At 36.0% G+C, this 14,721-nt stretch overlaps 1 protein-coding gene across 7 annotated transcripts in view; it reads right to left on the minus strand.

Annotated features, from left to right (window-relative positions):
- GPATCH8 (G-patch domain containing 8) overlaps window positions 1-14,721 on the minus strand; it is a 120,205-nt gene that overhangs the window by 13,324 nt on the left and 92,160 nt on the right. For all 7 annotated transcript variants that reach the window (XM_027873379.1, XM_027873384.1, XM_027873380.1 and 4 more), the window contains one exon: window positions 10,173-10,316. In XM_027873379.1, the coding sequence (XP_027729180.1) occupies window positions 10,173-10,316 (144 nt within the window). The remainder of the gene's footprint in view (window positions 1-10,172; window positions 10,317-14,721) is intronic.

Here is a 14,721-nt window from a genome sequence, read left to right on the forward strand (position 1 = left end):
ATTTTTAAAAGGGTTCAGAGAAAAGATATATAGGTTCTACAGGAGAAGTCAGTTCAGGAAGGATGGGAAACTCTTGAGAATAAGATTCTCAAGGCACAAAGAAGGATTTAAAGAGAATAATGTGGATGCAGAGAGCATATCAAGAAAGATTTTGAAGACATAAAAGACAGTTTTCTCTGCCAAGGAGAACGCTCTTGTACTGAAAAGGACTTTTCAGAGAGTACCCAAGATGAGTAGGGAAGACAGAAAACAAGTACCTAGCTATCCTTGATTAATTCAATTCACTAGGGTCAGGTAAACCACAGATAATGAAAGAACTGGTGATGTGATTATTGAGTCACTGTCAGTGATTTTTGAAAGATTATAAAAAATGGGAGAGGTACTGGAGGTTTAAAGAAGGGTTAGTAATATACTGATTTTCCAATAAGGTAAGAGAATGAATAGATTATACAGCCTTTTTTTTTTTGATTATACAGCTTTTAATAAAATGCTTGACAAAGTCTCTCATGCTTATTCCTATGAAAGAGAGAGGTGAACCTGATGATTTGATTAGGCAGAATTGGAATGGTTTATTGGTTAGACTTAAGAAACAGTCATTATGGTTCCATGTGACCTTGAAAGGTGTCTGCTGGAGAGCTCTTCGAATTCCTCTGTGTTGCTATTTAACACTTTAACCAATGATTTGAATAAATATACAGATGGGAAACTTTTCAATTTTCAAATGCTACAAAACTGTGAAGGATATTAACTGATGTTAATCAGGATTTAAAATTATCTTGACAGGCCAGAACGCTTGGCCAAATCAAAGAAAATGAAAATGAATAAAGATAAATATAAAATCGTACACATGGGTTTAAAAAGTCAACATGATAAGTACAAGTCAAGGAAGGCATGGCTAGGTAGTAAGAAGCTCATCTGAGAAAATCTTTGGGGACTTTGAGAGGACTATAAGCTCAATATGAATCAATAGTGTGACAAGGAACAGTATCAAAGTGTGATAATGTGATGGTAGGCTAAATTAAAAGGTACACTGAATTATGAAAGTGATAGTCCTGCTGTACTTTTCCTTGGCAAGAAATCTAGAACAGATTTTTTTCTTCTCCCCAATCTGGGCTCCATATTTTAGGAAGGAAACTAACAATGAATGAGGGAGGGGGAAGCATTTATTAAGCACTTAATATGTATATGCCAAGCACTGTTATAAACATTGGGGATACAAAAAGAAAAGTGACAGTCATTGCTCTAAGAAGTTCATAATCTGTTTTTCTGGGGTTTTTTTTTGGGGGGGGGGGTTGGTTAGGCAATGGGGTTAAGTGACTTGCCCAGGGTCACACAGCTAGTTAAGTGTTATGTGTCTGAGGCTGGATTTGAACTCAGGTCCTCCTGAATCCAGGGCCGGTGCTCTATCCACTGCACCACCTGCTGCCCAGAAGATTGTGTGAGAAATGGACACATACAGAAGACCTAACCTTCAGGACATATGGAAAAGAATGGAAGGCCTAAGGGTTCAATAGTGGCACTGAAGGCAAGGTCTAGGGCTCTTTGGTTGCATCAAAAAGTCAGATGACATTGCCTGTAGGTCTGGACAGTGTAATAGCAAGGTAAGTGTTAAAAGCCTGGTGGTTCTCTATCTTACCACTGGGATTACAGGTGGTTACTAGTAGTTCACTCAAGAAAGCGAGCATCTGTGTCTGCTATGTAAGGGGGTGGAGTTGGAAAGGAGCAGAGATTCTAGATTCCCTTCCATAGGGATGGAATCAGTGTCTAGCCAAGAAAGAGAAGTGGGTATTAATAAGAAGGTAAGAGGAAAAGATTCTTTACTGGCAATGGTCTCCCTCTTCTATACCCTTGCCTCCAAAGCACCCAAGATAGGGTCTGGAAGTGGGGATGTGGGAAGTGGAAGTATCTAAAGAAGGACAGTCAGGGAGATAAAAGGTCTTAAGACCATGCCAGATGAGGAACGAAGGAACTATGGATATTTAATCCTAAAGACCTTGGAGGGGATATGATTATTATTGTTGTTCAGTCACGTCCAACTCTTTGTGACCCCATTTTGGGGTTTTCTTTGTAAAGATACTGGAGTGGTTTGCCATTTCCTTCTCCAGCTCATTTCACAGATGAAGAAACTGAGGCAAACAGGGTAAAGTGACTTGCCCAGTGACTTGACAGCTAGTAAATATCTGGAACCAGATTTGAACTCAGGAAGATGATGAGTCTATCTGGCTCCAGGCCCAGCACTCTATCCACTGTGCCACCTAGTGCCCAAGAAGGATATATTACCTATCGTCAAATAACATGAAATAGAATCTTTGCTCTCCTTATCCCAAAGGGTAGAATTACGGGTAATGGGTAGAAAGCTGCAGAAGCAGATTAAGGTTTGATATAAGAAAAAAATTAACAGTGATATTCAAAAATGTAACAAGTTGCTGTGGAAAGTAGCAAGTTCCTCCACAGCACAGGTCTTCAAGCAAAGGCTAGATGATCATTGTTGAATATGCTATACAGGGTATAGATGAACTGGGAATAGGAACTGTTCATTACATTTATATCCCCAGCATCTAGAACTTAAAAGATTGCTTAATAAATACGTGTTGATTGATTGAAAGAAAAAGCAATTGTTAAGCACTTATTATGTGACAAGTATGTATTAAGCACTGGGGACACAGGAAGAAAAGCAAGCGTCCTGTTCTCAAGAACCTCAGGGGAGACAATACATTCTTGTTCAGGAAGGGGTTGCATATCAATGTGATTCTGAATTAAGCCAAGGAGACTAGAATAAGATAGAGCCCATGCAGTATAGGAGATTCAGAAGGAAGGATCATCCAGATAATAACTTCAGATCTATTTCACCCACAAGATAGGTTTCAGGTAAGCACAACAGGTATAGTCTATTCTGTTATGACTAATAAACAATCTCTTATGTGGCTGCCAAGAAAACATTTGCAGCATCAATCTGAAAACAAAATCCTCAAACTATGGAAAAATAAGAGCGGCTCTAAGAAAATAAATGTATTATTTCTGCAGAAAGCAACTCAGAGACTGAGACATGCTATTTCCTAACAATGATGGGAAATATTATGGCTAAAGTTACGTTCAAGCTGGGTACAAAAAAGATAGAAACATCTGCTTACAACTTCTATTATTAATTCAGCAAACAGAATAAACACAGGTCTTGGCAAAATTGGTCTTTTGTATACTCACCTTCCCTTTCTTCCTGATAATACTACCCTTCACCCCAAGTCTTTTTCCTTGTTTTTAACTCAAGACCCTTTATCAAAACAGAAAAGAATCTGATACCAGATATATTATTATACCTTACAGATTAGGTAAATGAGTCTAAGAGAAGTTAACTGACTGGCAAAAGTGGCAGAATTGACACCTGAATTTAAAGCTACTAAATCCAATACACTTTTGGCTACACTACACTGTTACTTCTCCCAAGTATTTGGGTTTTAGGTATTTTATGACTATTCTTGGAATAAAAAACTTTTACTTTCCCTCAAAGGAATCTGAAGCATCACCAAGCATGTGGAACTATACTGTTTTGGGAAGGAAGAGACTTTCCTCTTGCACCTGGTACCACATTATTCCTATTTTTAAGATTAGTCCTTTATTTAGTCCTCCTGGGGTGCTCAGAGTCAGTCTAGATAAACTGACAACCCCTTGCTCCCTTTCCCTAAAAGCCTTGTGTGTGACCAATTGCCATAGTTTCCTATCCAGAGCCCTCTTTACCCCCACACTCCCCAAATCTTGGGGACAAGGAATCCAGAGCCCATCCCACTCCATTTTTCCATTCACTACTATCCATGGTCTCAGATCTCCCTCATCTCAGTCCACATCAAAATGGCCACATGGGCTCCCTGGGCAGGTGTCCACACCTGCAGGACCTAGAGTTCCTATTGCTTCCAGTGTTGGAGCACCAGTGGAGAATCAAGGGTTGAACCTGGAAAGAGCAGAAGAGGCCTCGGACCTAGGTAATGGGGGGAGGAAAAGGTATAGTACTAGAAACCATAAGTGATGATGAATTAGTCATATTTTTGTCTTTATGAGATTGAAATTATGCTGTTTGACAGAAAGCTACTGACACTGACGCTTATTACAGATACAAGAGAACTAATAAAAAGAATTATAAAAAATGTATTCTGTTAAAAAATAATAATTATAGTCATTTATATTAACTCTTTACTATACCTAATAATTCTGCAACACTATATACATATATATATACAAATATACACACACACACACACACACACACATATATATATATATCTCTCTCACAGCTAGAGTAATCTATGTAAGGTTTATGATCAGCCTTTATTAATTTGCTGGCCATGTAGAAAGGTTTACTTACAATCTTAAAAGATTCAGAGAAAGCACCGATGAATAGTCATAATTCATACTAATTGAAGACGCAGGGGCTGACTGTACATCTCTGGATAAATCTCTGTCTCCTGATGAATTAATTCAAATTCGTGTTGGATACTGTTAACCTACTACTTGTTCATTTAGCACTTTGTGCCTGGCCTCAATTCAAGGCACAACTGAAACGGTTTTAAAGAGAGAAGGAACTGATGTAACCATAGCCAATCCTAGCATTATGGAATAAGAGTTGCAGCAATTGGTTAACTCATGATAAAAAGATCCTCAGTCACACTAACTTCTTACAAGAAGTTCAATGATAGGTCCTTTTAAGACATGGTACATACCTTACAGGGGCAGGGCAATTCTTTGAGGTATTCTAAGTAATAAGGAAACTCCCAAAATTTGGGATGGGGAAAACAGTTTGAATTATGTGCACGGAGACACAGAGACAAATTCAAAAATACCTTTAGTCTAAACACAAAGGTATCATGACACAAGGCAACAAAAGAAGTAGTTGGCAGGGACAGTGAATGTCCAAAGCACATCAGCAATGAAAAAGTTTTCTCTCACCAGCATTAATCAAAAACTTATCAAACTTATAGGTAGGCTGCCATCAGAACTATTCTCATTCACAATCCCAGATGAGGTATTATGTATCCAACATGTTACAAGGAAACAAAATACTGAAATAAAGCACTGAGTATAACTTGGGAATATTAATATCTGTGCTAGCTGACTTTATTAACCATCAAAATTATATCTAGACACCACTGAAAGATCAACCAATACTAGTGAAAAATTTTGCTAGAATAATCAATGTTCTTTAAATACATTTAGCTAATTGTTAGTATGTTAATATTAACCTGTACCAAGTATCTGATGGAAGCAAAAAAATGGCTAGACCTTATAGCTAGAGGTAAGAAGTCAAGATTGCATAAGCAAACTTCCTAAAGAAGTTGAAGGGAAACTTTTAAGATGCAGAGTTTGGGAGCAACCTCTGCTCCTAAACTAGTTGTCTGGGGTTAAATTCATTCACTAGCCCACAGGGCTTCAGGCAGGCTCAGGATTTTAAGAGAAATTGGCACTTAGAAAGCTGAACAGAGGAAGAAAACTATTTTTCTGTTTCTCCAAGGAGGTGGTGGGTTTATAGGGTACAACATGGAAATAAGAGGGAGAGGGGGAAAAAGTCCAACCCTAGGAAGGTCAGCAAGAATTTATTGATTCACTTACCACACAATGCAGCTCCAGAGAAAGAATCTATCTCCTGAACAGCTGAGGTCCCACTCAACTTATTGTCTTCAGCTATCTGCCTTAGACTATTAAAATAAAGTTATCATTTTCCCAAGTTTTGACATGTATGGTTCCTTAATATTTAGAACTCCACTGCAAAATCTTTCCAAGGAGTGAATTATAAGGGCTAAAATACCATACTTTGCCATTCTGCTATCCTATAAATGGATGTCTACAGAAAATGAATGACTACTACAGTCATTTATTACAAATATACAGGCATTCAGTAGCTTAAAGAGCTTAAATGAAATAACAATGAAATTGTTATTCCATAATAAAATGGGGACCTTAGTGCTCTAACTTCCTAGCAGTGGCAAGTACCTCCCAAAGCCCCAAACCCCAATTGTCTTTTCTCACCTTGTTGATTACTTGCCATTCTCTTCTTTCTACTATGTCACATGGGAAAAAGATTTGGAGTTTGCCTTTAGGGCTTCATTTTATCTGCTTTACGTCCAATTGTTTTCAATTATGTTTGTTGTCCTAACCCCATAAACACCAAATATATAGACAATCTTATGCTGGAAATGTGTTTTGAAAGAGACAAGTATTTTGTTACTGGCAAGCTACTCTTAATATCTAATCAGGGAAGAAGAAAACTTCAACTTCAGAGCTGCCATCTAGGCCATTAAGTCCCAAATGATGAAGTTCAAGATGGTGATGGTTTCTACCAGCAAAATAACAACCCCAGGAAGTTAGTATGTCTATATCCCTCTTGTTCCACATCTGACACCAACCATAATAGTTAATTGTATAATATATAAAGTACCTACAAATCCTGTTAGTCACTAATAGTTACTGACAAACTATCATATAAAACACTACTATGTACTGAATCAACTGGCCATGACATTCTATAATACTGTAAGAGTGAATGAAAAGTAAATTCAGCTACTGTTAACCAGAATGATGATATAATGACTAAAACTATGAATAACAACCAGAAGAGAAAGAAGTGGTCTTGGTAGTTGCTTTAGACTAGTCTCACAAAAGAAAAGTGTTTCAGTTCTTCACAGCAAGAAAAACCAAAACTTGATTAAGCTAAGATGGAGCCTATAACCTAAAATTTTGAAAAGGATTCCCCTCCTTCCACCAAAATATGGGTAGGGTTTCCTATTCTTATATTGGAATCATGACCACAGAACAAAGGTCTAGGTTGGTAGGCTGAAGGCATCTTTTCCCAAATAGACTATTGCTGTGCTATGTTATATAAAATTTTTTGTTGTTGTTGTTGAAGCTGCCCTAAGGCTTAGCAGAAGAGGTGCTGGTGCGGAAGGAAAACCAAACCTAAGATGATGAAGTCTAAATTAGCAAAACTACAACAGAGGATCCTGAAGGGGGTAAAAAAATTGATCCTGCTGGGACAAAAAGGTAATAGGGTGGGTTGGGGGAACGTATAACTTTTTAAAATGCTATTCATTTGGAAAAGTTAATTTTTAAAAACTGGATACCACCCCAGTTGGGATTGGTGGGAACTTGTGTAAAGAATACAGACATGGAATTATTGGGTAGAGGTTGGGGAAATGCTGATAAGTATTTTTAGTGGCCAAAATATTGTAGGATAAGAAGATAGGGGATAATTAAGAAGATGAGTAATTTTAAAGTGGAACTACTGCCACAAAAATAGATATCTTAGGCTGAAAATAAAGAGGGTATTTTAAAATGATGATTCCTAATAAAAGGAATATAGTGTTTTATTGTTTTTTTTTTTAAGATAATTTCCACTTTAGCAGGGGTTGAAAATATATGTTGAATTTCAATGATCACAGTAAAAATACACTAATCTGTGTATTTGGTTTTTGGATTCCTGAAAATGATAGAAAATGTTTCCCCATTTGATTTAAAATATTCGTGTAATCCTTTTTGGCCAGGCATGTGAAATACATTAGAATTCAGAAAAGGCACAAAAGCTTTACTGATTTCTTTAGGACACAACCAAGAGAATCATTGGAAAATTTAAGAATTCAAGAAAGTATCACTATGACAGCATCAGGATGCTAAAATAGTTATTGTATCCCATAAGCTTTTGTATCTGTGAGAGATAAATGATTTCTCAAAAATAAAGCATTTCTGCTGTAAATTATTTTAATTTTAGTTAAAATAAGGAAAATTAGTAATAGAGGATCTGAGGGCAATTTGAATGCAGAGCATGATCTTTTAATAAAGAGTTGAAGTAATGTGATCAGCATTCACTGTAAGAAAGAGATTATTCAGGCTAGGAGAAAGGATTGTACTGAGACTGCCCATTCCAGCACATTCCAGCAATCTACTATCAGACAATTCAGGAAATATCCCTTTTAATGGTTTATTAGTTTTCAATGATGAAAATTTGGAAGACGCAAATTAGAGCCACCATCATATGGCTATATGCCTTTATCTACTGGCTTATATTAACAATGATCTTGTGTGCCTTCCAGCAAGGCAAGACAAGGTCTTAATGATGCTGGAACAAGGAGAGTTTCAAGGGATGGTAATTGTGTAGGCATACATCGATGCTGATCAAAGAAAAATAGGATCCATTTGCTATTAAGAAAGTTATTTGTCTGTAATGTACTAACACTAAAGTTTCTTGAGGGAATTCAAAATGCTGTGAAGAGATGAGCTAAGAAAAAAAAGTTATACCACAGCCCCACAAATTTCTGTTTTATGTGGTTATGATGTCGTTATTTCCAGATTCAATTGTTTACCAAACACCAGTCCAAAGAGCAATGATTTCAGTAAAAGAGAGATTAGCACTGCTTAAATGTTCAAACAAAAAGAAATAACTCCTATGGTGCACCTGACAGCATGAAATGCCAAAATGAGTGAAAACTAAGTTAAGTTAACATACAAATCTTATTAACTAACTGTCCTAGATTAATGCATAGGGTTGGTGAACTGTATTTTCTCTAGATTTTTTTCCTAGTATAAAATAGAATAAGACTAGGTACCCTGTTCATGAGACTTCTATACTAATTTTTTTCAAAGTTAACCTTTTAAACTGTTTCCCCTGCTATTTCTACAATGACACAGACTCTCTTAAAAGAAATTTTACCAAACTGGAAAGATGTATTCTTAAAATTCTAAAATCTCTTAAGTGGTAAAACAATAAGAAACAACTGAAGACTATCTTCCCCTTTCAATGAATAAGGTGGTGAACCTGAAAAAAATTAGATGAGTAACAGCATTTGTTATTATATACCTCACCTTTTCTTCTGTGAAGGACAATTTGGAGGGAATGTGAACTGTCCATATATACTACTGCTATAGAACTGATTTACCTAACTATTTCTTCAAATAAAATCATGTTGACAATATGTTGAAAGCAATGACCAAAGATGTTAGGTTCAAAAGGTATTTAAGAACAAATAAAGTGTTTTTGTTTTTTTTTTTAAATAATCTGGTTAAATCCATAGTGAGTGAGTGTCAGGCAAAGTCTCCCATAGAGGACCAAATCCATGTTTATTACATCACAGCTAAAAGCTTTAAAAAAACAAACAAAAAACCCCAAAACAAGAACAAAAAAACCATAATCAAAACCACCCATACCAGCTGAGCAAATCAACCCATCTCTACTATAAGTAAAACTTCAATAGCCAAAGTCTGTCTTTTGAATTTTCCATGGACTTTCATGGCTGGAAGACCAAGAAGACTGAAATCCTGCCAATTCCAAGACCCAAAGAAATGTAGGCTGAACAGGTGTAGCTTCTTTAGAAAGTTCATAAATCTTACAAATTTAATAAGCTCCATAACTGTTAATTGAACACTCTGCCTGCACATTCTGCCAAAGTCAACCAATACTTGGTGATTAGATGGTTCCCAAACCTTTATCCAGACAGGACCTTGCTGTGGGATTGAAGGCTTGTTTTCCTTCCAAAGCTTCACCTAAGGAAATCACTATTTTCTTTTTTAATCTCCTGTTTTCTACATAAGGCAGAAAGATGTCCCTAAGTTTCCTTTCCATGCTAATAAAAAAAGATGGTAAAGACATCTTAATTGATCCTTTTACAAAGATGCCAACATGTTCTACCACTATTCTTTTTAAGTAAAGTGGCTGGTTATGACAGGCATTAATTTGTATTTTTCTTAACAATATTTGTCTGATGAAAACCTAAAAATCTATGAAATTCATAGTGGTTCCTTTCACTTCAAATTTAGAGGGGATATGAGTGTCAGGACTGTCTCCATAAGAAAACTACCTATCATGTTAGTCACAAAGCTTCAGGTCTCACTACTGGCAAGTAGATATGAGTCTTCCACATCTACCAAATATTTCTTTTACATTTAATCTGAAAATATAGCAGTCAGTTACACAAACATGTCAAAGTCAAAATTTCCAAATGAATGTGTGCACAGAGGTGCATTTCTGGAAATGGGAAATCACAACCAAGAGCATCCAAAAATGAATCCTAGAATGGAAGGAAAAATGAAATAGGTGGGTAGTGGAAGTTCAATTTATAAAAATATAAAACAAGAATGCAGAGGAGAAGGTATTAAAACCAGAAACTAGTGGTTCCTGTAAGCAGTTAACTCTTTCCCACCTGTTTGTGTGCATGATCATAGGAGTTGATATGGTTGTCGAACTCCTGGTGTTTCTGATATTGCTTGTCACAGAGTTCACAGTAAAAATTAGCTCGAAGGTCTTCTAGGGCTTTCGCAATGGCCTTTTCTTTATCAACATAATCCTACAATAGCAAGAAAAATAAAATTGATTAAACTGAAATTAAAAATAACACAACTGAAGGGGAAAATGTTTTTTCATCAACACCATGGATGCCTCAAAAGCTCACTTAAGGAACAATTAAGCAATATAAAATCTGTACAAGTGGACCAACAGTTATCTTCATATACACGGTTATTCAAAAGGATTTGATGTGGGAGCATTATTACAAAAGTCCACAGTTTTAAGAACAGGTAACTAAGGCCCCATAGCTAATGGCTATCCAGCTTTAATAATGTGTTTGGTTAATAAATAAAACTTTTTTTTATTACAAAAGTGAGTCTGGCAACCCAAGATCACTTCAGGAAAAGTAGCTTACATTTCCCAAATCACATTCCAGGAAGCTAATTTGCGTAAACCACAAACCAAAGAGGTTTCAGCCATGAAGAATCCAGTTACTTCTTATGAATTTTTTGAAAGAAGGTATTCCTATGATGTAAACTACAATTGACTACAAGGAATCTGGAAACTGATACTGAACTTGTGCAACATAATGAACACGGAACAAAGTAGAGGATACATGCTATATTCTTCCTTTCCTATTCTGACACAATATTTAAAGTATGTCTTATAGAGAGGAAAAAAACCACACTGACTTAATATGACTTACATTTGTAAGTCATAATACCTTAAATAGGTGAGAACAAGTCTCAATCAATCAAAATACTATTCGTGAAAAACTCTGAATGTCATCTGATGAGGAGAAATGATAATATAAAGAGATATAGAAGTGGGTATGGGATTTGCCTTCTGAGTACCATATAAAAGCACTGAGTTATCTAGAATAGGAGGCTTTTCTAGAAATTGCAGCATGTGGCTTCTCGGTATACCTCTAAAGAGGAACTGTCATAGGGTGAGAAGGAAGCCTCAGTTATGGTGACATCTCCTCTCCCCTTTTCCCAAAGGACCCTCCAGTTTGTAAGGGTCTGAAGAATGTTGGAACTTCGCATCTGTTTCCTAAAAGACATCCTGGGAGCAGTCACCCTGTTTCTTGAAAGAGCAGTTCATAATTGTTCACCAGCTGATTACTAGCCAGTGCATTACCTATATTCCTGGCTTCTGCAACTCTTGCTCTTCCTGGTTTGTCTTCCACTTTCTGTCTTTTTTCAGGCAAACAACTGATTACTGGCATAAGTTTGCTCTTATTCAGTTGTTCAATGGTGTTCAACTCTTTGTGACCCTGTGGATTGGTCTGCATTTTCTTTTCCAGTAGATTAAGGCAAACAGAGGTTAAATGACTTGCCCAGTGTCACATAGCTAGTAAGTATCTGAGGCCAAATTTGAACTCAGGTCTTCCTGACTCCAGGCCCAACATGCTATCCACTGTGTCACCTAGCTGCCCGATTATATAAGAAAATTGGGGGGTGGGGAGGATAAACTGTCACCTGACAGTAGCACTATAAAAACGTTTAATTTAGATAGGAATGAAACAGACTTTGCTAATGGTACCTCCCTACTACAAAAAGCACTTAATCGACCTCTTTGATTAAAATTTAATAGCCAGAACTGTCTTCTTCATATTTAAATTTTCCCACAGAAATACTATTAAACATACACACAGTAAATGTGAAATAATCAACCATGGAATTGGGACCTGAATTTCTTATAATTCCCTCTTTATGAGCTTTGGTTTTCCTGACATTTATTTGGACTCATCTAATTCAAAATTTGTGATAACTAAGAAAATAAAACAAAATAAAATAAAATAAAATAAAAGCTGAAAAAGCTGATGACTTTTAGGGTTTTACTTATAAGGGGAAACCAGCCAAGTTTCCATGGTAGCTTTTTCTAAAAGACACACCTGAGAGACAGCATGCCATGGTTGAGAGAAAGCTGGCTGCAGGATCAGGGTCAGATGTCCAGCATCTAACAGTATGCATGACCTCTCAGGGGCACAAGCAATTCCCTCAGGCTCTAAGTGGCAAATAAGGTCTTGCCCCAGCACTAGTAAAGGAAGCCCTCTTCACCAGGACTTCCCTACACCAATGAAATTATAGGTGCAGTAAAACCAACCAAACAAACAAACAAAAACAAAAACAAAACAAACCAAAAAAAAACCACTTTAAAATAAGAGCCCAAGAAAATTAGAATGTTTTCAAAATTGATTGCACACCTGTGTTAAGCAAACTATTCCTACATATATTACAGGATTTGTGTTTACACCACTGAATGAGCACTGGATTTTAGATCCAGGTTTAGAACTGAATACAACCAAGCTGGAACTGTGCCTCTGCAGGTGAGCTACCTTGGGCACCAACCTCTTTCCTGAGAAGAATGTCTGCCTTAGCCAGCTAGTCTTTTAGTTACATAAATAATGTCAGCTGTAGAGGGATTAAAACCTATATTTGAAACTCACCTCAGAAACACTTTAACTGTGTGACCCTGGGCAAGTCCCTTAATTTCTATGGACCTCAGTTTCCTCATCCATAAAATGAAGATAACAGCATCTACCTCACAAGGTTGTTGTGGGGTCCAAATGAGATAATAATTGTAAAGCACTCCGAAAACTTTAAAAGTTTTGTTAATGAACTGTTTGTCATCATTCCTCCTCCTCAGATTCCTGGCAATGGTAGTAGTAGTAGTCAGCTTCTTGAGGTCAATACTGCTTCTAACTATTCAAAGACTTGGCATGTAGCAGGTGCTTAATAAACATCTGTTGAATTGAATCAATTTCAGAGAGTTCTTGTGAAGATAAAATTGAGAATGAATATAAAATGTAAAAATAAATACAGGCTTGTATTGTGATTTATTTTCGTAAACATCTAATGATAATGAAGTTTGAAGCTTAAATTGTATTTAAGAATAAAATTGTATTCTTATAAAGTATTTTGTAGTTCTAAATTCACCAAGTCAATTAAGCTTCTCAAACCTTCTAATTCCATAAATTAGTGAAGATTTACTACATTGCCACTTTACAGGTTTTTGTAAGCCAAATGTATATAGAAAATATTGTTCCTTAGAACAAAGGCGTTATTTCTCTCCCCCTCCAAAAACATTTTTTATTGGTATTTTTTGTTTTTATAACACCTACATTTCCCAGTATACTTCCCCTGCCCTCCCAGAGGGGTAGTATCCCTCATAACAAAGAGGAAAAGTTCAGCCAAACTAACCAATACATCAACAACATGCAACATTAAATTTAGTATTCCATATTCACAGGAAGGTTGTATTTCAAATTTTTTGTTGTTTTATTGAAGTAAAAAAATATCTGAATGTCCATTTAAATGTGAGAGCTCTGTCACTGGTGTTTGGCTAGCACAGACTTGAACCAACATGGATTAAGTAGACTATTAAAATCAAAATATGATAATTGGATTTCATGCAAAAATTTAAGCTTTTACTTTCTTCGAAAAAGGGTATCTTAATTCAGTATCTTGTAAATGAAGGGTTCAAATTACTCATCTGACAAAAATTTCTGCTTACTTTCAATCTTTGTAAAACCATGGGAATTTGTAAAGCACATAGAGGATTGTGGTTTGGAAAGGCACTATTTCATAGATGTCTAATTTTGATTTGAGGTTTTGAATTCCAGATTTTTAAAAATATTTAGGCAAAGATAACACAAAAATTTGCCCTAAGATTTCACATGAGTAGAGACCATTTTAAAATAGAAGGCAAACAGAGATAGCCAAAATTGTGTCTGGTTATTATTTTAAAAGGTTTCTATGTAAAAATTTTTTATAAACAGTGCTCCCTATATGTGAGAGATAAGATTTTTGCTTCTCTATATTTCTTTGAAGCCAAATGCTGATCTCTGTATCTATAATTTGCTTATTAGTGTTATCACTTTTTAAAAAATGAAAGTACATTTGAAATGATGACTTGGGGATGTGTCAGCTGGAGAAGGTGAAATCTAAAAAAAACAAAGTAATTTGTTTTAAATGTAAATATAGCTAGGAAAAAAAACTCAAGTTTTACTTAGAGAAAAAAAGTTAATACTAAGCTATCAGTTTCTGTGTAAAATAATCCATGATGTTTGATGAGGTTCTTGAATCCAACTATTCTTCTTGAAAACTGAACCATTAAACTCTGTTAATATTGTTCCACTGATCATTGGACTAGTCAGGTTAGAGACAGCATTGATTTAGAGGTTTATGCTTCGTGGTGGCTGCTCTGTAAGTTAAGACTTCCTGAACGACGAGTATAAATCTATAAGGAGACACAGAAGTGTAAGGGAGAAGCAGTGTGATATAGTGAAAAGAACACTGGTAATCTGGGTTCAAATTCTGACTCCTGGATTAGTTAGCTCTATGTGAACTTGGTTAAGTCACTTTTCTACTACAAATATTTTAACTACTTGTGAATGGATAGAACTAGTCCCATTTCTAACTGGAACATGATAAAAGAAAATTTCCACACAGAAAATGTTA

Source organism: Vombatus ursinus, unplaced genomic scaffold, assembly GCF_900497805.2.
Source record: "Vombatus ursinus unplaced genomic scaffold, bare-nosed wombat genome assembly UNPS02014801.1, whole genome shotgun sequence".
NCBI classification, from domain to species: domain Eukaryota; kingdom Metazoa; phylum Chordata; class Mammalia; order Diprotodontia; family Vombatidae; genus Vombatus; species Vombatus ursinus.